Source organism: Marmota monax, unplaced genomic scaffold (genome assembly GCF_021218885.2).
Source record: "Marmota monax isolate L192 unplaced genomic scaffold, Marmota_monax_Labrador192_F-V1.1 WCK01_AAM20220418_F8-fsc00304, whole genome shotgun sequence".
Lineage (NCBI taxonomy): Eukaryota > Metazoa > Chordata > Mammalia > Rodentia > Sciuridae > Marmota > Marmota monax.
The window spans coordinates 1,235,153-1,259,170 of NW_026694168.1; the positions used below are offsets into that span (position 1 = coordinate 1,235,153).

General features: G+C 33.7%; 1 protein-coding gene across 2 annotated transcripts in view; it reads left to right on the forward strand.

Annotated features, from left to right (window-relative positions):
- LOC124107713 (ubiquitin carboxyl-terminal hydrolase 15) overlaps positions 1 to 24,018 on the forward strand; it is a gene marked incomplete at its 3' end in the record, with an annotated part of 108,825 nt that overhangs the window by 7,114 nt on the left and 77,693 nt on the right. For both annotated transcript variants that reach the window (XM_046465878.2, XM_046465879.2), the window contains 1 exon segment: positions 21,758 to 21,885. In XM_046465878.2, the coding sequence (XP_046321834.1) occupies positions 21,758 to 21,885 (128 nt within the window).

Here is a 24,018-nt window from a genome sequence, read left to right on the forward strand (position 1 = left end):
GTTCCAGGGAGCCAATTAAATCAAAACCTTAGAGCATTAGAGCCAAAATTAATTGCTTGTGTAAAAGAGCATTAGGTTTCTTTATTATGGTAAAATAAACTTTTAATGACTTATTGTTTTCTATTTTCAATTGTGGTTTTAGAACTTATTGAAGAGATTTATCTTTGATAAAGATGGAAAATGTTGTATCTATAATACCTATATATAGGTGTAAATCTATAGATATATTTTGTGGTATGGTATCCATGTTACAGGGGATTAAACCCAGTGGTATTCTACCACTGAGCCGCATCCTCAGACCTTTTTTAATTTTTTATTTTGAGACAGGGTCTTACTAACTTGCCAAGGCTGTTCTCAAACTTGTGATCCTCCTGCCTCCCTAGTAACTAGGTTTATAGGTGTACACCAATACACCCAGCTTTATGTTCATTTATTTTTATGGCTTTCAAGCTGAAGAATTTTTCTATTCTTGTTAGAAAGTACAGCTAAGTAGTTACATGTACCATATAGTTGTGGCTGTGGTTTACAAAAATATTGCTCATTTACTATTTGTTTGGTTTAGATCTGGAATGTCCCCCAAAAGCTCAGGTGTTGAAGACCTAGTCTCTAGTGCAGCAATTTTCAGAGTTGGGGCTTTGGGGAAGTGATTGGATCTTGAGGATTCTGACATCATCAGTGGATTAATCCATTAATAGCTAAATAGACTATGGGGAAGGTGGGACCTAGTTGGAAGAAGTAAGTCCCTGGGAGTATACCTTGGAAGGATTTATCCTCCATCTCCCTCTCCCTCTCCCTCTCTCTCTCTTTCCCTGCTTAAGTGGTGGTATTGTACAGATACAAAAACTGAGGTTGCAGAGTTAAGTATACACGGTCATATACTTGGTCAGTGAGTTTCTAAGTTAGGCAGTCCAACCCTGAAACCTGCATTTTTAGTAAACTAGCTATATTGCCTTCCTGTGCATGAGAGATTTATATCCAGATTATGGGAGCAACTTTTTGAGCATTGAATACCCAGAAGTATTGAAATCAAGAAGTAACAGGTTTGCCATACTAGATAAATATTTTTATCTGTTATGAGGAACCTATAGAATTTCTAAGTCTCCTTGTCTGTTAACCTATGCTTTCCTACTTCCCACAAATTATTTACCTTTTCTTGCCTTATTGGCTTTATACATCATTCCTATTATTTCATATACATTTTACCGATTCCTGATTTTCTCTTACTTCAAAACTGAGCTCAAGCTGGGGTCAGCGCATGTGTAATCCTAGTGGATAAGGAGGCTGAGATAGGAGGATCACAAGTTCAAAGCCAGCCTCAGCAACTCAATGAGATCCTGTCTCAAAATAAAAAAATAAAGGGAACCTAGGGATGTGGCTCAGTGGTTAAACACCCCTAGGGTTCCATCCCTAGTACTAAAACAAAATAAAACAAAACCCACACAAAAAATCTCAATAAAGTCATTCTCAATAATTTCATCCAGATCTATGGCCCCTTCACTCTTTGCTTTTTAAAGAAATACATACATGATAACAAATTATATATACATTTTCATATGTATATAAACAACTTTATTATGATTTAATTCACATACAATACAGTTTACCTATTTGAAGTATTCATAATCAATTCATAATCAATTCCAGAATATTTTCATTATCCTAAAACAAAACCTCCTACACACCAACAGTCATCTCTCATTTCTCCCCAAACTCTTATACTGTAGGCTATCATGAATCTTAATTTCGGTTTTTATGAATTTGCTTATTCTCGATATTTAAATGGAATCATATGTGTGATTTTTGTTTCTTAGTTCTTTCACTTAGCATAATGCTAATGTTCATCTTGTAGCATATATCATTTCTTTTTATTTCTGACCATTGGTTATATAGATTCAATAATTTATCATTTTTATTTCAAATTTTTTTAAGTTCAAATTTTTTAGTTGTCAGTGGACCTTTATTTTTTATTTATTTATATTTGGTGCTGAGAATCTAACCAGTGCCTCACATATATTAGGCAAGTGCTCTACCACTGAACCACAATCCCAGCCCTCAAATTTTTGTCCATTGTGAATAATCCGCCTATGAACGTCTCATGTGCAGGTTTTCATTTCTCTTAGGTATACCTTAGAGGAATTGCTAGGTCTTTAGGTTTAACTTTTTGAGGAACTACTATACCATTTTACATTACCACTAGTAGTGTATGAGGGTTCCAGTTTTTCCACATTCTTGTCAGCACTTGTTAATATCTGTCTCTCTTATTATACTCTTGTTAGTGGGTGTGAAATGGTATCTCTTGGTATCTCATTGTAACTTTGATTTTCATTTCACTGATGATTAAAGCGTTGAGCATCTTTTCATCTCCTTAGTCATTTGTATATCTTTGGATGTCTATCCAAATCCTATGACTATTTTAAAAATCTGATTTTTTTTTCTTTTTATCATTGAGTTGTAAGAGTTTATATGTTCTAGGTACAAGTCACTTATCAAATAAATGATATGCAATTTTTTTTTACCATTCTGTGGGTTTTCTTTTCACTTTGTGTTCATTGAAGCACAGAAGTTTTTATTTTAATGCAGTTCAGTTTTTTTTATTTTGTCATCATCATGTTGTGTGTCATGAATTAGAAGCCTTTGCCTAACTCAAGATCATAAAGACATATTCCTTATTTTCTATAAATTTTATGTTTTTAACATATATAAGTCTATGATCCAGCTAAGTTAATATTTTGGGGGTGTGGTATGAGGAAGTGGTCATTTCATTTTTTTGTATGTGGATATCCAGTTTTATCAGCTCCATGTATCAAAGACTATTCTTCCCTGTGTACTTGTCTTGACACTCTGCTCAAAAGTCAGTTGATTATAAAAGTAAAGGTTTATATTTAGACTTTCCACTCTATTCCGTTAAAATATATGTCTATCCATATTTTTGAAATTTGAAAGTAATGAGTCTTCCATCAAGTTATTTTTCAAGTCTGTTTTGGCCTTCTTATTATATTGAAATGTTATTTTTTAATATTCTTAAATATGTGTCAACATTTCATTAGCTCTTATAAATAGCATACTCCTCTTTTTAGCAATTTGTCTTATTATTGTCTCTCATGGAAATCTCCTCCACTCTTTTCTTAAAGATATCTGGTATGGTAATATTTACTCAGTGAATGTTGTATGTCATTTAACCCACAGATCTCTCACCAACTCTTATCCTTATGCCCCAAAGGCACAAACACTATCTTAAGAATATAGGTAAATATGCTAATTATCAAAAAGACATTTACAGTGTGTATGGAAGAAGGTAGTACAACAAACTCTGCACCTAGAAAATGGCATGGCATGCTACAAGGGGGTTAAACCTAAATTAATCTTTCAAGTGGAAAGGCAGTCAGATACCATGTAAATGTCTGAAAACATTCAAAATGAATCAGGCATGATGGCACATGCCTGTAATCCCAGCTGCTCGGAAAGCTAAGGCAGGAGGATCGCTAGTTCAAAGCCAGAAGCCAGCCTCAGCAACTAAGCGGCCCTAAGCAATTTAGTGAAAGACCCTGCCTCAAAATAAAAAAAAAAAAAAATTAAGCAGGGGACGTAGGCATTCAGCTCCATGGTTAAGCACCCGTGAGTCCAATCCCTGGTTTAAAAAAAAAAAAAAAAAGAAAGAAAAATTAAGCTAATATGTATATCGTTCATGGAAATAGTTATGTAAGAAAAATATAAAAGGTAAGTGCTGAATTCTGGGAAACAGTTGCAAAGAGAGGGATGTTTAGGTATCTATATATTTGTAATAATTTTCTTTTTCTTTAGCTACATAGTTTGGGTATGCACATGAATGTTTATTATTCTCAGAATTATAATATGTGCCAGCATATGATACAATTTTTTCTTAAAGCAAATTTGCTTGTAAGGACATTTTGTTTTGAGAAATTCCCAATTTTTCTTAGTGTTTTTTCTCCCTCCCTCCCTTTTTTTTTTTTCGTTATTTTCTCTTCCTTCCTTATTTCCCTCCTACCCTCCGTCCCCCATTTTTCTACTGTAAAACAATTAAACACATTAGCTCAGGAAATTTATATAGTAAAAATCATACATTATTAATTAATGTTTCCTTCTTGATTCACATATGCTTATCCAAATTTACATGTCAGATAGAGGTACAGGATATATTTAGTAGAGGGAGGCACACATATCTAAGCTATCAGTGATCACATATATGTAGTCTGGATGCATAGTTTATAAAACAAACATACTCTGACCTCCTTCTCAAGTTGCCTATTTGTCTTGGTTTAGATTTGAAAAGAGGTCATAAAAATTAGTTCTTGCTAACTGATGGAGTTAATATGGAGAACAGAAAATAGGTTAGAAATGCTTGAAATCTGACAGTTGAAGATAAACCAGGCCATTGGTTTATTTTAAAATAATTCAGTTTTCTTTGGTTAAGTTTTACTGAAATAATGAAATTCAGAGTTTTAGATATTTCATTAAATAAGGAAATTAGTCAAAAGAGTGAATTAATATCCAAAATTGTTCATGCTCTTAATTCTACACAAAGTAGTTATATTTTTCTAAAGTTAAATGTGCTACATTGTATTAGGCTGAGATTGTTGTGTATTTTCTTATGTATAAGAAATTATAAACTAGAGCTTATATATAATATGCCTACTCTGCAAAGAAAAAGGTAGGATTTTCAAAAATAAGCAATATTATATTTATGTGTTAGTTACCCTGGAACATCTATCTGGAAGCTGTCAGCATAAACATGTACAAATTAATACACACATACACACAGTGTCATATATATCTACAAGTAAGGAAGCAAAGAAACCCCGGGAAGGAAGAAAGACAGATGTATATATCTTCCTTTTATACCACTTTGGCTTCCTAAATCCTGCTATTGGGATTTCTTCACATTGTTTTTAAACTGTTATATCCAGGACTATTTCTGAATCATATATTGGTCCCTATATATCTTTCTTAAATTTGCTTCTAGGGTGATATTCTTCTGTTTTACCCTCCCTTGCCTCCACAATGAAAATCTTAACTTTTTTAGTTCTTATGATAGCTTTACTGCATTTAAAGAATGTCTTAAATTTGACTCAGATGCCCTCAGCTTTTCTGGAGCCATTGAAAATTATTTCATCCAGCCCACAACAAAACTGTGGTCTTTTGAGGCCTTTTAAATATTCAGCACCATACCATTTAGACCTTTTTACTCTTAGTAATATAACTTTATGTAGATTTGTTATTTACTAAGCTTTTCAAAAGCATGTGATTCTCCCAGTAATCTTGTGAAGTATTTCCAGTGATCTTCATGAAATTTAAATCAAACATATCTCTTCATTGTTGAAAATCATTCAGTAGTGTCTAGTACACTTAGGATAAAATCTTTTATCATTTCTTCAAAGATACTTAAAGACTGTATAGTCTTGATTCTAGTCTACCCTTTCAGTCTTATGTAGCTTTTACCTCCTATTTTCATAAATACCAACTTGATGTAGTCAGTTCCTCCAACATAGAAAATTCCCAGAGTCCTTCTGACTGTAGTATATGATGTTCATCCAGTTTAGATAGCTTTCTTAACTTTCCTAGAGTAAATTTCATTCATATGCTAAAAATGTTATTGTTTGGAGAAATTCTCCTTTATTTTAAAGAGCACCCCTATTACATGCTTTCATAGTTTTGGGTTCTTTCCTTCATGGTTTTTACCACATTTACTGTATGTCTCTTCTCGGGACTCCAAATTCCACAAACATAGGGACTTTGACTATTTTACTTACCACTTTATATGTACTAGCACATACGAAGTAGGCCACCAATATTTTTTTGAATAAATGAATTCTCATTTCTAAGATAAGCAATTTAAGGGTTTTATTTTAATTGTCTAAGATGTCACAGCAAATAATGTCAGAATCTACTGGCCTGGTTTCAGGAGATAAGAAAATGTATAAACAAAAGAAATTGTGAGAACAAGTTGAGATTGGGTTTGAAAAAGTTCATCCACAATTTAGTATATATCACAATTCTAGAAAAGCTCGTAAAAGAAAAATAGTGGGTTTTGTGGGTTATCTTAAATGAAACAAAAGCATGACTCTCAGATAGCCATAGCATTGAACACTCAGGCTTTTTGTACTAAGTTCCTGATAGGTGAAGATCTAACATTCACCAAAGATACATTGCTTTGAAAATACTTTCTCAAAATAAGTAAAATGGATAAAAAAGTTAGATTTTGCCTTAAAATTTAAATGTGTTTTAATTCTTACATATAGCTTAGTAATATATCTTCTTACTTTATAAAAAGAACTCTGTCATAATGAGGGAAAGTTGTATATGATTTTTTACAGTATCTGTTTTCTACTTAAGTCTTTCTAAATTAATGAAATTTAATCCATTTTGTCCCACCATCCCATATATGAAACACCTATAAAAATTTAATATAGTATATAGTAGATATATAATATATAATGTAATTATATAATATATTTATATAATAGGAACATAACTATAAATTATAATAATGTTAACTCTATTGATATTATATATATGCTCTAGATTATAATTTCCAACCTATTTTAATGTACCTATATCAGTTGTATTGAAATATTCCCAGAACAGGAAAGTTGAAAATTAATGGGTTTAAATGAGTGTTAACTTTTTTGAGGGCACATTGAAGTAGGAAGACCTATTTATTGTACTAGGTTGGGAAGTAAATAAGAGTTGAGGAAGAAGATTGTAAGACTAAGTCAGAAAAACGAGAACAGAGGAGAAAATGAGTATGTGAGTTTAAAGATGGTGTTGAAATATGCTGAGTGGGAAAAGTCAGAAGAGGGAGAAAGAGGGGATAGGAGCTGTCTGTGGAGAAAGTTTCCAAAGAGGCAGAAGGAAATTGGATCCAAAGCAAAGAAGCAAAAATTTTTGGCCTGGGATTTAAGAAGAATTATATTGTCCACCAATATATAAGGGAATCTCTGAGATTAATGTGTGGTACCGTGGAGTTATACAAAAAAATCAAGGTTTGCTTTCTTGTACGGAAGACAACAAGGTAACAAGATTGTTGAAGTTAGAGACTAGTGAAGATTCAAAAAATTATTGGGAATGACGGAGATTATGCCATAGACAGGAGGATTGCAGGTAGTCTTTAAAGGACTTGATAGATTGAAAACTGTAGATTTTTAGAACGCATTAGATTTTCTTTAATAATTTTGAGCCCAGATAGTATTGATATAGTATTTTCATGTTGATGTACTAGTACGGAAGAATCAAGATAAATGACCACTGAATTGTTACCCACTGAAATGGGGAAATGATGGTGATTAAGCCACAGAGGTCTTAATCATAAATGAAATGATGTTCTTGATTATATGTTAATATATTTACTTCATAACTTTTTATGTGTTTCAATAGTATACAGAAGTATTTCACCTTTGGACTCATCTGTGAAGCATAGACTCCTGTATAGAAAATTAAAATTAGTCTGTTAGTCACAAAAAAGTTAATTATTACTTGTATTTTGGACTATTCTAGATGTTTACATATTAATAATTAAAATTAATCTTTAAATTTTAGATGATTGTAAGCTATAGTCTATTGTAATATTTGCTCCTAAAGTTTGATCAGCTTCAAGTCAGTAAACATGTCAATTTTAGGATTTTTCTATTGTTTATAGTTTTCCAAGATATCAGGAATAGTAATCTCTATATGCTTCTCCTTTGTTATGTGCAGTCACTCCATTTTTATTTTTCTGGCTTATTTACTGGTTGTTCTAGTTATCAAAAGGAAATAATTTCTCACGACTGAATATTCTGATAAATTAAAAAATGATCATAAATGAATCATACTTTTCTAGTGACAATTCTTCAAGCCTCATAGGGATTTTTTTTTTGTTACAATCTAATACAAGTTCATCTGTTTAGAAAACAATAAAAATATAAAAAAGAACATAAATTCTTAATGTCTTTCAGGGTAAATAGTTGTAAGCCAAAGTGATATAAATTTTATTAAATTTACTGTGTATTTTTTATCCCAACTAAAAAGAAAGCTAATCTGCTATTTATAATTGTTTTTCTTGCTTTTCTGCTTAAAATTTCATTTGTCATTTAACCCTATCAGTTTTGGTGGCCTTAGTATTATTCATAGTTTATAGTACGTGTGAGTGTACATATGTGCCATCACTTGATGTGCATATAAACTTATTATTCACATTAAACAGAAAAATTTATTCATTCTTAATTGTAATATTTTATGAAGACAGAAGAATATAAAGAAAAATACAATAAAACACTTGTATACCCCCATGTTAGTTTAAAAATGAAGTATTATAAATACAGTTGAATCTCCCTACATGTTTCCTAATCTCATTCCCTTCCTTTCTTGCTGAGGAAGCCATTATTCTGAAACTGAATTTTATAATTCTCTTTATTTATACTTTACTACTTATGCATTCATTTATAAATAATATGTAGTATCTTTTAAATTTTCATGTAGTTGTACTTGTCTCATATACTTGTATTATATTGCATGTACAATTTTACAGCTTCCTTTTTTCGTTCAACATTGTATTTTTTTTGGATTTTTTTCTCATGTTATATGTAGTTGTAGTTCTTACTTCAGTTTTTATTTAGTATTTCATGGTATGAATAATGCATATTAGAATTTTCCAGTTTTCATTCTTATATATTATGGTGCAGTAAATATTATTATAGTTTTATTCTTGTAAATGTGTGCAAAAGTTCTGTAGGGGTAGAACTTAACAATATCAAAACATGATTGTGTGGAATGCATATCTTCATCTTTAATAGATCTTGCCAAATTGCTTTCCAAAGTGAGGGTTCTTGCGTAACCCATGAGCCCCCCTACTGGCAGTATAAAAATTCCTGTTAGTACACATCTTCTACATGTTTAATAACATATGTGCATACATGTGCATCTCTTTCAGATATTAATTTGCATTTTCCCCATTGCTAATGAGGGTGAGCACCTTCTCTGGTGTAGAGAATATTCTAATTAGGTAGATGTTTGAGATGTGTTTGTGCATTCCTATGAAGCTCAGTACAGATGGGTAATTTTCTGTGTTTACATAGTATTTGAGGTAGAGTTAGGACTAGGATAATGCACCAAGGCGATATTCATTCTCAGTGTCTCTAGACATCTTACTTGCCTCATATAATCTGGCCTTGCTTGTGAATTAAATAGAGCTTAAGCACACAATGTTCATTGTAATTCAAATTATTCCCTAATATATCTGTTTTTATTGTGTTAATACTTGATACAAGAGCTACACTCCATTATTACATCATTGTTAACTATAGGCACAATGTTGTACAATAAATCTTTTGGGCTTATTCATCTTGCATTACTAAAACTTTATATCCATTGAACAGCAACTTATTTCTTCATCGCCCCCGCCCCCTCAAGTTCCTTCCCTATTCTGCAACCTACCATTCCACTCTGGGCTTTTGAGAGTAAGACTATATTAGATGCCTCATATAAGTAGAATCATGTATATCTGTATTTTTATGACTGGTTTATTTCATTTAGCATAATGTATTCCAGGTCCATCCACATTGCTATATATGCGGGATTTCCTTCTTTTTTCAGACTAAATACTGTTGCATCATATATATGTGCCTGGTTTTTCTATATCCATTCATCTATAGGTAGAATTTTTAGTTCATTTTCCTCTATTGGCTATTGTAAAAAATGCTGCAGTGAACATGGAAGTGTGTATATGTCTTCCAGATCTTGATTTTAATTATTTTGGATGTTTGTTTTTTGTTTTTTGAGGAACCTCCACTTGTTTTCCATAGCTAATGCACCATTTTACATTCCTCCCAAGAGAACAAGAATTCCAGTTTCTCTACATACCACTAACAGTTGTTAACCTTTGCTTTTTTAATAATAGCTATCCTAACAGGTGAGACAAACCTCATTGTGGTTTCCATTTATTTAATATAACAATTGCATTCTAATACATTCAAGTTTTCAAAACAAGCATTAGAGCAGAGCTGACTGCGTGTATAAAGTAGAGCTGTAATTTGTTTTTTCCCACGTATGTGGTTCGTTGTCTCAGTATTTTTTAATTTGTTTTAATTAGTTATACATGACAATAGAATGCATTTATGTACTTTGATATATCATACGTAGATGGGATATAATTTCTCATTTTTCTGAGTGTAAATGTTGCAGAATCATATTAGTCATGTAGTCACACACACACACACATATATACACACACACACACACAGTAATAATGTCTGTTTCATTTTACTATCTTTCCTATGCCCACATCCCCTTCTCTCCCCTCCCATCACTTCCCTCTGCCTAATCTAAGGTAATGGTGTTCTTCCCTAGTCCCACCCACCCCATCCCCAGCGCCTTATTGTGAATTAGCATCCGCATATTAGAGAAAACATTTGGCCTTTGGTTTTGTGGAATTGGCTTATTTCGCCTCAGCATGATATTCTCTAACTCCAGCCATTACTGGCAAATGCCATAATTTTAGTCTTCCTTAAAACTGAGTAATATTCTCATTGAGTAGGTGAACTGAGCTGCTATAAACATTGATGTGGCTGTGTCACTATAGTATGCTGATTTTAAGTCCTTTGGGTATAAACCAAGGAGTGGGATAACTGGATCAAATGGTGGTTCCATTCCCAGTTTTCCGAGGAATCTCCATACTGCTTTCCATAATGGTTGTACCAATTTGCAGTCCCACCAGCAATGTATGAGTGTACCTTTTTCATCACATCCTCGCCAACATTTATTGTTACCTGTATTCTTGACGATTGCCATTCTGACAGGAATGAGATTAAATCTTAGAGTAGTTTTGATTTGCATTTCTCTAATTGCTAGAGATGTTGAACACTTTTTCATATATTTGTTGATTGGTTGTATTTCTTCTGTGAAGTGTCTTTTCAGTTCCTTAGCCCAATTATTGATTGGGATATATATATATTTTTTTTTTGGTGTTAAGTTTTTTTGAGTTCTTTATATATCTAGAAATTAATGCTTTGTCGGAGGTGCTGTGGTAAAGATGTTCTCCCAATCTGTAGGCTCTCTTTTCACGTTATTCATGGTTTCCTTTGCTGAGAAGAAGCTTTTTAATTTGAATCCATCTCATTTATTGATTCTTGGTTTTACTTCTTGTGCTTTAGTCTTGTTAAGGAAGTTGGATCCTAAGCCGACATGGTGCAGATTTGGGCCTGTTTCGTCTTTTATTAGGTGCAGGGTCTCTGTTCTAGTGCTTAAGACTTTGATCTACTTTAAGTTGACTTTTGTGCAAAGTGAGAGAGATTTAATTTCATTTTGCTATATATGGATTTCAAGTTTTGCCAGCACCATTTGTTGAATAGGCTATCTTCAGCGAATGTTTTTGGCACCCTTGTCTAGTACGAGATAACTGTATTTATGTGGGTTTGTCTCTGTGTCCTCTGTTGTCTCTGTCTCCTCTGTTTTGTACCATTGGTCTACAAGTCTGTTTTGGTGCCATTACCATGCTGTTTTTGTTACTAGCTCTATAGTATAGTTTAAGGTCTGGTATTGTTTTACCTCTTGCTTCATTTTTCTTTCTAAGGATTGCTTTGAGTCCCTTATTTTTCCAAATGAATTTCATGATTGCTCTTCCAATTCTATGAAGAATATCATTGGGATTTTAATAGGAATTGCATTAAATCTGTATAACGCTTTTGGTAGTATGGCCATTTTTACAATATTAATTCTGCCTATCCAGGAGCATGAGATCTTTCAATCTTCTGAGGTTTTCTTCAATTTCTTTCTTTAGTGTTCTGTAGTTTTCATCTATGGGTATTGATTTTATATCCTGCTACTTTGCTGAATTCATTTATTAGTTCTAGAAGTTTTCTGGTGGAATTTTTTGGATCTTCTGGATAAAGAATCATGTCATCAGCAAATAGTGATAGTTTAAGTTCTTCTTTACCTATTTGTATCCCTTTAATATCTTTCTTTTGTCTAATTGCTCTGGCTAGAGTTTCAAGGATGATGTTGAATAGAAGTAGTAAAAGAGGACGTCCTTGTCTTGTTCCAGTTTTTAGCAGGAATGCTTTCAATTTGTCTCCATTTAGAATGATGTTGGCCTTGTGTTTATTGTACACAGCTTTTACAGTGTTGAGGTATGTTCCAACATCCCTAGTTTTTCTAGTGTTTTGAACATGAATGCTCTATTTTGTCAAATGCTTATTTTGTATCTATTGAAATAATTATATGATCTTGTTTTTAAGTCTATTAATATGATGAATTACATTTATTGATTTCCATATGTTGAACCAACCCTGCATCCCTGGGATGAAAACCACTCGATTATGGTACACTATCTTTTTAGTATGTTTTTGTATGTGATTTGCCAGGTTTTATTGAAAATTTTTGCATCTATGTTCATCAGGGATATTGGTCTGAAGTTTTCTTTCCTTGATGTGTCTTTGTTTGGTTTTGGTGTCAGGGTGATGATATTAGCCTCATAGAATGAGTTTGGAAAGGTTTCCTCCTTTTCTATCTCGTGGAATACTTTGAGAGGAGTATTGGTGTTAATTCTTCTTTGAAAGTCTTATAGAACTTGGCTGAGAATCCATCTGGCCCTGGGCTTTTCTTGGTTGCTAGGCTTTTTTTTTTTTTCAATATTTTTTTAGTTATAGGTGGACACAATATCTTTATTTCATTTTTTTGTGTGGTGCTGAGGATTGAACCCAGTGAGCATGCTAGGTGAGCACTCTATCTCTGAGCCTCAGCCCCGGTTGATAGGCTTTTGATATAGTTTTTCTATTTCATTTCTTGATATTGATCTGTGTAAATTTTGTATGACTTCCTCATTCGGATTGGGTAGATCATATGTCTCTAGAAATTGTCGATGTCTTCGATATTTTCTATTTTATTATAGTATAAATTTTCAAAATAGTTTCCAATTATCTTCTATATTTCAGAAGTATCTGTTGTGATATCTCCTTCTTCATCTTGTATTTTAGTAATTTGAGTTTTCTCTCTTTTTCTCTTCATTAGCATGGCCAGGGGTTTATCTGCTTTATTTATTTTTTCAAAGAACCAACTTTTTGTTTTGTCAATTTTTTCAAATTTTTTTGTTTCGATTTTATTGCTTTCAGCTCTGATTTTAATTATTTCCTGTCTTCTGCTTTTGGTGTTGATTTGTTCTTCGTTTTCTAAGGCTTTGAGATGTAGGGTTAGGTCATTTATTTGTGACTTTTTATTCTTTTAATGAATGCACTCATTACAATAAACTTTCCTCTTAGTACTGCCTTCATAGTGACCCAGAGATTTTGATATGTTGTATCAGTGTTCTCATTTACTTCTAAGAATTTTTTATTTCATCCTTGATTTCTTCTACTATTCATTCATTATTAAATTGTGTATTATTTAGTCTCCATTTGTTACAGTAGTTTCTATTTTTTATTTTATTGTTGATTTCTAATTTCATTGCATTGTGGTCTGATAGAATGCAGGGTATTATCTCTGTTTTTTGTATTTTCTAAGAGTTGCTTTGTGGCATACCATATGGTCTATTTTAGAGAAGGAGCCGTGTGCTGCTGAGAAAATATATTTGCTTGTTGGTGGATGAAATATTCTATATATGTCTATTAAGTCTAAATTATTGACTTATTATTTAGTTCTATAGTTTCCCTGTTTAGTTTTTGTTTGGAAGATCTGTCCAGTAGTAAGACAGGTATGTTAATGTCATCCAGTATTATTGTATTTCGATCTATTTGACTCTTGAAATTGAGAAGGGTTTGTTTGATGCTCGTTTGTTTGATGTTCATTTGTTTGGGGCATAAGTATTATAATTGTTATGTCCTGCTTATATATACTTCCGTTAAGAAGTATGAAATGTCCTTCTTTGTCTCTTCTGATGAACTTTGGTTTGAAGTCTACTTTATCTGAAATGAGAATGGTAACCCCTTCTTGTTTACGCAATCCATATGAGTGATAATATTTTCCCCATCCTTTCACCTTCAGTTTGTGGATGTCTTTGCCCATGAGGTGAGTCTTTTGAAGACAGCATATTGTTGGGTCTTGCTTTGGGGTCCTGTAAGCCTCTTGTATTTGATTTTTCATTAATCCAATCTGCCAGTCCATGTTTTTTGATTAATGAGTTTAGGCCTTAACATTCAAGGTTATTATGGAGATGAGATTTATATTCCCTGTCATTTTGATTTATTTCTGGTTTTTGATTTGTCTTAGTTTCTCATTAGGTTGAATATCCCTTTAGTGTAGAGCCTTCCTTTTCTGGTTTTCACTTTTTTTTTTTTTTTTTTCACTTCATCCTCATGGAATATTTTGTTGAGAATGCTTTGTAGTGTAGACTTTCTAGTTGTGAATTCTTTTAATTTTTGTTTATCATGGAATGTTTTAATTTCAGTTTAAAATATGAAACTTAATTTTTCTACATAAAATTCTTGGTTGACATCTGTTTTCTTTTAGAGCTTGAAATATATTATTCTAGGACCTCCAAGCTTTGAGGGTCTGGGTTGAGAGATCAGTTAAGAGCCAAATTGATTTCCCCCTATAAGTACTTTGATTGTTTTCTCTCACAGCCTTTAAGATTTTATCTTTATCCTGTGTTAGTCATTCTCATTATAATGTGTGTTGGTGTGGGTCTGCTGTGATTTTTGTACGTTAGGGGTCCTGTAAGCCTCTTGTATTTGGTCTTCCATTCCGTTCTTTAGGTTTGGGGAAACTGCTGCTATTATATAATTGAAAAGATTGTACATTCCTTTGGTTTGTACCTCTGCTCCTTCATCTATCCCAATAACTCTTAAATTTGGTCTTTTCATGTTATCCCCTAATTCTTGGATGTTCTGTTCATGGTTTGTTATCTTCTCTGTGTTCTCAACTCTACTTTCAAGATTACATATTTTGTCTTCATTGTCTGAAGTTCTGTTTTCCAAGTGGTCTAGTCTGTTGATTATGCATTCTATTGAATTTATAATTTGGTTTACTGATTCTTTCATTTTGAGGATTTCTGCTTGGTTTTTTTTTTCCACAATCTCTCTTTATTCAAGAGGTCTTTCACTTCCTGTATTTTTTCTTTGATTTTACTCCTTATACTATCCTTTACTTCTCATATCAATTTAACTACGTACAATCTGAACTCCTTCTTAGACATTTCTTCTACTGTGTTATCAGTAGCTTCTGTTGTTGAAGCATCATGGTTTGTTTGAGGTGCTTAATTCCCTTGTTTTTTTTAATGTTGTTAGTGTGTTTTCCCATCTAAAAGTATGGATCAAAGGCAAGATAAATTCTACCCTGTAGCCCTATAGTGTCCCTGAAGGTTTCCATCACCTCACCTTTACTGGTAAGACCAATATCAACAGCACCCAGTGTACACAATATATAGCCTTAAACCTGATAGCTCCCACTAAAGCCTCTACTACTTTCTCACGTTAAACCAAAATGATGAGTTCAATAACTATCCACAGTATAAACCGAATATTTGTTAAAATGATTTACAATTTCAAATGGTGGATGAGAAAATAGGCAGTGTAGTATGCAATATTCACAAGGGAGCAAGAGAGAAGCTAGAAGTAAAAATTCACAGGAAGAGTGGAAGAGTTGCTGACAAAGATTGGCTGTTGGTTGGAGGAAAATTGGAAAGAAAATCCAAGAAAATAGACAAGAGAGAGGAAGAATACAAAGAAAGAGAAAATATTAAAGACAGAAGAATACAACAAAAATGCAAAACACCATTCATATATCATCGTCCTCCACACACTGATGCGTAAAAAAAATCCTGTTCCAAATATGGTAGAGAGATTAGTGAATCAAAAAATAAAGTAAATCTTGCTGGAAAGTCGAACCTCTCTGTCAGTGTTTAGCAGTTTCTCAGACCTGTCTCTGACATCTCTCAGGATCACCAAACTCAGATCAACCCTTGCAAACCCAGTCTCTATACCACCAATCTGTTCTTCAGATACCTCAGGCTTGGCCATGCTGCAGTCCCAAGATCTCAATGTTGCTCCTACTTGCAGAGAGACCACCAGGGATATACTCATGCAAAGGAGCAACCCCGAGATGCAGCAGCAAGACAGGGGCCACCAGCACTCTCAGGAGGAAGACCCCAGGCTTCACCCCCACACTGGACTTGCAGGTCCCAGCTGGAGTCCCCAGACAGAGGCTGGTTAAGGTAAACCTACTGTCACCCAGGCCCCAGGCCCTGGCTGGTGTCCCAAAATGGGTGCAGCCATGAGCAACCAAACCTGGAGTCTCTCCTGAAGTAGTCCTCTAGGCCATGGTAGCAGTGTTTGTGGCAGCAGACAGCAGGTCATCAGTAGCTGCAACTTCAGGTGTGGGGGCAACATCACCAGGTGATCTCTGGGGGTCAGCAGCAGTGTCAGCTTCAGTTGCATCCAGAGCAGCGGTTTCTTCCATGACAGCAGCACCCAGAAAGAAGACCTCCAGGCGACCTCAGGTTGGAAGCAGTGGAATCAGAGGCCCAGCAATGGCGGTAGTGGTGCAGGTGGTGGTTGATTGACAGGAGACTTCCAGTTCAATGGCAGTGACCATGGAGGTAGTGTCAGAAAACGTGTCCGAGGTGACCAAGGTCATGCCCAGTGAAAAGACCTTGACAGCCCAGGAAGACCTCCAGGCGACCTCAGGCTGACAGCAGCAATGGCGGTAGCAGTGCAGGCCTGTCTCAGTATTTTTTAATAGAGGTAGTTCTTTCCCCTCTAGTCTGTAATGATGCTTTTGAGATCTATCATATCTTCACATATATGCAAGTCTAGTTCTTATTTCTTTGTGCTTTTTCACTGGTCTTTTTTTGCTTCTGTGTATGCCAGTATCACGTTTTCTTAATCACAGCTCTTGTACTTTGTAACCTTTGATATGTTAATTTCTGTGGGCTTCTGTGCACCACCTATGAAATTATGATAATAGTACCTAAATCATTGGGTAATTAAGGAATAAGTGAAATAATATATTGAAGTGCTGAGAAGTTTGCAGGAATAAAACTCAAACTTTTATTATTAAACGTAATTTTTATAACCTAATAAAGAGTCTTGGTATGTAGTAGAGATTGCCATCTTCCAAACTCAGAGGAAGTAGGTAGAGGCTTAGAGAAGTAATCCCTGAGAAAGTGTCATTTAGGCTGATTTGTGAAAGTCTGTAGGAATTAGCTAAAAGAAAAAGTCTTGGCCCATTCAAGCTCCTATAACAAAGTATCAAGAAGAGACTTTAAGAAACAACAGGGAGTTATTTCTCATAGTTGTGGAAGGCTGATAAATCCAAGATGGCAAAATGCTGACACATTCAGAATGTGGTGAGGGCCCACTTTCTGCTTCATAGGTCTTCTTCATAGGGTGGATGGAATGAGGTATCTCTCTGAGACTTTTTTTAAATAAAAACACAAATCTCATTCAAGAGAGCTCTACTCCGGCTAGGATTGTGGCTCAGCGGTATTATGCTCACCTAGCACATGGAGGCCCTGGGTTTGATCCTCAGCACCACATAAAAATAAATAAAATGAAGGTATTCTGACCAACTACAACTAAAAACTAAATATTAAAAGAGAGAACTCTGCTCTTATTACCTTATCATCTCCTAATATCTTGGGAGTTAAGACTTTAACATACAGATTTTAGCAGGGGGACCCAAACTTTCATGCTATTTATGTTTTGTGTTTGGGGAAAGGGAGAGTATTTTAGGCAAAAGGAGCCATGAGCCAGAAAACAGTGTGTTGAAGAACTGAAAGAAGGCTCTTTCTTATAGCAGGAACTTAGCACAAAGAAAAGTGGTTCCACCTGCAACTGAAGGAGTAGGTAGGGGCAGATCACCCAAGACCTTTGAAGCAATGTTAAGGATTTTATAACTATTCAAAATGAAACACAGAAGCAAAAATTTGGTTTGTCTAGACCCCAAAGGCATACTGAGTGCTATTGAGAATGTATAAATTCAGCTTTGTTCATTTATTTATAATCTTTGTGATTGATTCTGTTTTGTTGAGATTATTGAGATTTTAGCAGATTTCATAGATTGAGGGGTACAGTTTTTATGGGACAACAAATTTACAGAGATCTTGAAATATAATTTTTTAAATTTACTTGTCTACTTCATCTAATCTTATCTTACTTGTGTATACCTAATAAGATTTCCATGGTTTTTTTTTTTTTTTTTTTTTAATAGATGCCTCTATTATTTGTTTCTCTGATGTTTCATTCCCGCAGAATGTAATAGAATATAATGCCCATTTTTAAGTGAAGGTAGTACTGAATGCAACTCAATATCATTAAATGAGAAAGTAATACTTTATACTTCATATCATTATAGAGAAAGTCACTTCAAGAATCTAGGAAAGAGAGTTGATCTACTGATGTTGTGACAGCAGATAAATACTGCCAATTCCAAACCTCCAGTATAACTGTAAAGGATTCATTAAATACTTTGGAGATAAGATCCCATCTTTAAGAAATATCTCTTAAGTAAATATACATTGAATTTTGATACTATTCCACAAATAGTTTGCAACATAAGGTTTGGAAATGACATTTGTAATTATAGTAGTAACATTATCTCAAGTCTATTTCTATTTTTCAAGCATGTGACATTAGCTATTTAAGAAAATGAACTGGGAAATCTGTGTTTCCATTTTAAATGCAAAAGTCAGTGTTTAAGAAAATTAACTAGAGATTAAAATCTACCCTCCAACAGCTTTTCATACAAGTACGCCAAATCATAAAGGAACAAATTAATCTATCCTTTCAAACTACTTTTATAAGCTAGTGCTGGGTATGGTGCTACAAACCTTTATCCCAGCATTTGGGAGACCAAGTGAGAAGGATCGCAAGTTTAAGGCCAGTCTCACAGTTTAGCAAGGCCCCAAGCAACTTAGTGACTCAGTAGTTAAGTTACAAAAAAAAAAAAAAAAAAAAAGGAAAAGGAAAAGCTACCCTAATTTTGTTCAGTAAGGGGAAAAACATTAAATGCAGAAAAATTTCACACACAATTAATCATGGTAGTCTACACAAATGTTAAGTAGAGAGGAACTTCTCAAACTTATTTAAGAAAACAAAAAAACGGGCTAGGGTTGTAGCTCAGTGATGGAGCGCTTGCCTAGCACATGTAAGGCACTGCGTTTGATCCTCAGCACCACATAAAAATAAATCAATAGGGCTGGGGTTGTGGCTCAGTGGTAGAGCACTTGCTTAGCACTTGCAAGCACTGGGTTTGATCCCCAGCACCACATAAAAAAGCTAAATAAGTGAAATAAAGATATTGTGTCCATCTACAACTAAAAATGTTTTTTTATGAACCTACAGCAAAAATTATCTTACCTAATGTGAAACTTTAGATATTACTATTAACGTTATTACAAAAATGTCTTGTCTTCCCCTATATTATTTTTGAAGTTCTAGTCAGTGTTTAGACAAGGAAAGCAGAAGTAGAATTAGAAAGAAAAAGGGAAAACACATTATTGTTGCAACAAAATGACTTTTTATAGAAAAATTCAAGGAAATGTACAATCAAATAGAGCTATTAATAGGGATGCTGGTGTCTGTTTTATTTTTATTTACTATTTTAAAGACTAATAACTTTAAAAAAATTAATCATTTGTTGGAACAACACTGTGCCCATCAACTGATGAATGGGTAAAGAAAATGTGGTACATATTCACAGTGGTGGAGTACTTTTAAGCTATTAGAAAAAGGATGAAATCCTGTCATTTGCAACAACATGGGTGGAACCACAGATAATTTTGTTAAGTAAAATAAGCTGTGTATAGAAAGGTAAATACCACATGATTTCATTCATGTGAAATTTAATACAAGTTTTAATTTCATAAAAGTTGAAAGTACAATGGTAGTCAAGGTGGCCGGGAAAGGAAGAGTTGGGGAGAGATTGATCAGCATGTAGTAAATTATAGTTAGGAAGTAAGAAGTTTTAGTGTGCTGTTGCCCTAGGGTGACTATAGATAATATACTGTGAATGTCAGAAAGCTAGAAGAAGGGCTGGGGTTGTGGCTCAGTGGTAGAGTGCTTGCCTAGCATGTGTGTGGCACTGGGTTTGATCCTCAGAACCACATGTAAATAAATAAATAAAGGTATTGTGTTCATCTGCAACTAAAAAGATTTTTTTTTAAAGCTACAAGAAAAGATCTTGAATGTTTTCACTATGAAGAAATGATAAATGTTTGAAAAGATGTTTACCCTGATTTTAACATTACACAGTGTATACTTGTGTCAGAGTGACACATGACATGCCACAAATATGTAGTATTTTTATGCATCAACTACAAAGTTGTAAAATGTAACTATTAAAAAAGTAAAATTCACATAGCAGAAATAACTGAGGTTCCTAAGAATAAATTCAACAACTTAAGATCTTTATGGGGAAAAAATAATAACATTTATTGAAAGATGTTAAATCGTACCTAAATAATGGGGAGAGATTCTGTGCCTATGGATCAGAAGGCTCAGGATCAGAAGGCTCATCATTGTAAAGAAGCCAATTCTCCCAAATTAATCTGTCAGTTTAATGCAGTTTCAGTTGAAACTAATAAACTGATTCTAAAATTCATGGGGAAAACATGTATTTAAATTTCAGGGAAGGACAAAGTCTAAAAATGTTTTAGTGAGTTAATTTCTTTTTTTCTTTTTCTTTTTTTAAAGAAATGATAAATGTTTGAAAAGATGTTTACCCTGATTTTAACGTTACACAGTGTATACTTTTTTTCAGTAGTAGGTATTGAACCCAGACCTTGCACATGCTAGGCAAGCAGATAGGGAGTAATTTTAAACCAAGTATGATTTATTTCATTAAAAATTTTTTGTTCCAAATATGATTTTAGAAAACAGTGTTTTCTCAAGACTTAGTGCCTCATTTCCTTTTTTAACAATTCTTAAGTTCCACAATTCTTCCAGTTGCATAACTCTGACAGTGGATTTGGAATACTGGTACATAGATAATTCTGCATATTCACTTTCAGGAAGTTAAAATACTTATGAATATTCTTAAAGAATTATGGGGTTTTGCTACTTCGGTGCCTTTGCTTTAGTTATTTTCAGACATAATTGTGGGTTTTTATTCCTATAGTGTCATATGTGATAAGCCCAGAAGCATTAGGATGATGATCTCCTGAAAATCTGTATTATTACACACATGAGCTATAAACATCTCACAAACCTTCACTTTTGCTTTTGTTTGCAGCTGAACCCAGTTAAATATGAGGAAAATGCCCCAGCAGATTTTACTACTGTATAAGAACAGTCAGGGATAATATTGTTACTAATTTTTGTTGGTAAAAAAAAAAACTTATTTTTCATATTTTTAAAGTTTAATTATAATTATTCTGATCAACTTTGCAAGCTCTTAATAACAAGGTTTTCCTTCCCTCAAAAAAAGCAAAACACATTAAAGTATATGAAATACTGTATAAGTTTCTGGAAAAGAGCCATTTTTTTGTATTTCTTTTTTACCACATTGAATTTTAAAGCTATGTTGATTGATTCTTATAATTATTTGAAGTTTTGTTTAATTAACAAGTATTTTCTTGAATATCTATTACTTGCATCTTTGTAAAATGACATTTTCATGTCAATACCTATCCTCAAATAGCATAGAATAATAGAAATAATACTTAAACAGATATAAATGAAGTATTTTTCTTCCAAATGCTGAGTGGTATTACAGTAATTCTCAGTAATCCTTTGAGATAGGCTTGTTCTTTAATACAAAATGAATCAAAAATAGATAGCTCTTCTGCTGTTCTTGTGTTTCCAGGTATTTTCCTAAACCAATTTCTTTTCTTTTCTAGGTACCTAGTCGATAGTCGCTGGTTCAAACAGTGGAAAAAATATGTTGGCTTTGACAGTTGGGACAAATACCAGATGGGAGATCAAAATGTATATCCTGGACCCATTGATAACTCTGGACTTCTCAAAGGTCATTATTTTCTTCATTAGGTTGTAAATGTGTTAAATTGCAATATGTAAATGTCAATGACTGTAATATGGGAATGTAAATAAATGAACAAATTAGAACTCTCTTTTTGTATTATAGAGTTGACCTAATGAGCTCAGATTATTCTATGATAATTAGTTACTGTTATGTATTATGACAAATTTTGTTTTTTCATTAAGGTTTATTGTTCAAACCTTGAAGTGAAGAATGTAAATTATAAAGCACAGTGTTATTTAATGTTTCAGGAAAATGATCTATATCACATGTATTTTTCCTATAGTATAGGAAACTTTTTTTTTTTTAAGTTGAGAGAATCAGTATATGTTTACCTTCTTGGATTTTTGCATTATCCTTCTACACCCTCATCACTTGCCAGCCCCTCTGTATCTCATTACATTTAAAGGGAGTGAAACGTAAGTACCAGAACTTCCATTTCTGGCCAAAATGAAGAAACTTCAAACTTACCCTTCTGACAAAAAATAAATGAGATAGTGATTCTCAGAACATTGGTTATCAAGCACCTAAAAACGGTGATCCCTGAGAGATGTAAAAATCAGGTGAGTTAATTACTTTCAGCTTTCTATATTGAAAATTTCCAGGAGGCAGCACAGAAAGGAGAAACCCAATAAGACTCTCAAAGTATCCCTTAGTTAAAGAGACAAAATTTGAGTTCAGGAAGACCAGGGAAGAATGAACATCTCTAAGAGAGAGACCTAGAGATCTGCAGAGGATCTGTCTTCTGTCTTTTAACTGACTATTGATCTGCATATGTGTATGAAGAAGCTGTTAAGGCCAGGAAAAGAACCATCCAAAAGAATCTGAGGGAACATTCAGGATTTAGGACCAAAAATAATGGTATGCCCAGCAGCCAGTGAAAAACCTAATAATTCACAGTGTAAACTACTGAGAACAGTTTTATCCTTACAATTGGGTGAAATTAATTCTCTTGCACTGCTAAACTGAAAGCATCAAACTGTTTCCAAGTAACTTAAGCAAATTTTTGGATAAAGGATATGGTAATACAAAAATATCCAGCGTATGATATAATATTTATAATGTCTTGGATTCAACCAAATATTTCCCAGTGTGCAAAGAAGCAGGAAAATATGACCCACGGTGAGAAGAAATATCTTAAAAAACAAACAAAAAAAAACCTCCCTCCAAAAAGTGGACAAAAAACAGATGAGACAAGTGCAAAACAAATAAAGGTCGTAGATTTAAACACAGCTCTGTGAATGATCACACTGATTGTAAACAACCTAATTAAAGGTAGGGACCATAAGATTAGATTAAAAAGTTAAGACCTAAAAAAGAAAAAAGTCAGAAAAAAAAATGTGCCATGCTGATAAGACTGACCTCCAACAACTGTCTGGTATAATCCTCTGCCCTTTGAATAGATGGAACTTGTAAATAGGATATCAGTCCCATGATTGATTATAAGGCAGAGGGGAGATTATCCCAAGTGAGCTTTATCTAATCACATATGCCCTTAAAAGCAGAGAATTTTTTCTGGTTGTGTCAGAAGTAGTTAAATTCAAAGCAAAAAAAAAAGACTCAGTGCATCGTTGCTGGTCTGTAGGAACAAGACAGCCAGCAAAGAAATGGTGATCTCAAACATGCAACCATGAGTAAATAAATTCTGTCAACAACCTGAATGGGTTTGAACCTGAGTCTTCTGCCAGGAAAGGAGAAGAGTGGAGCATCCTGCCACTTAGTTCAGTAGCTACAGGGCTAGTTTCTGCTTGTTTCACTATGCCTGACTGACCCAGCATAGTTTGGATTCCAGAAGTTAAGAACAAAGCAAAAGGAGTCAGTAACTTACTTCAGGTGTGATAGCTCTACAATGTTGGGAGAATATGCAGAACATTCCCTGGGGATTATCCCCTAGGGAAGAGGAGTGGAGTATGCCTTTATATTATTTTGACCTGTGGTATGGTAGTCAGTTATCAGAGGGAGGAAGAGATTATGGGTTCATAGAATAAAAAGAAATCAATGAATAGTTACAATTAGGAATTTACATATTCTGGTACAGAAAAGACATATCCAAAGAAAAAGTTCTCACTGGTCCCTGAAGGTATTTTCCTGTCAAAGCTAATCCATAAAGACTAAGAAGGG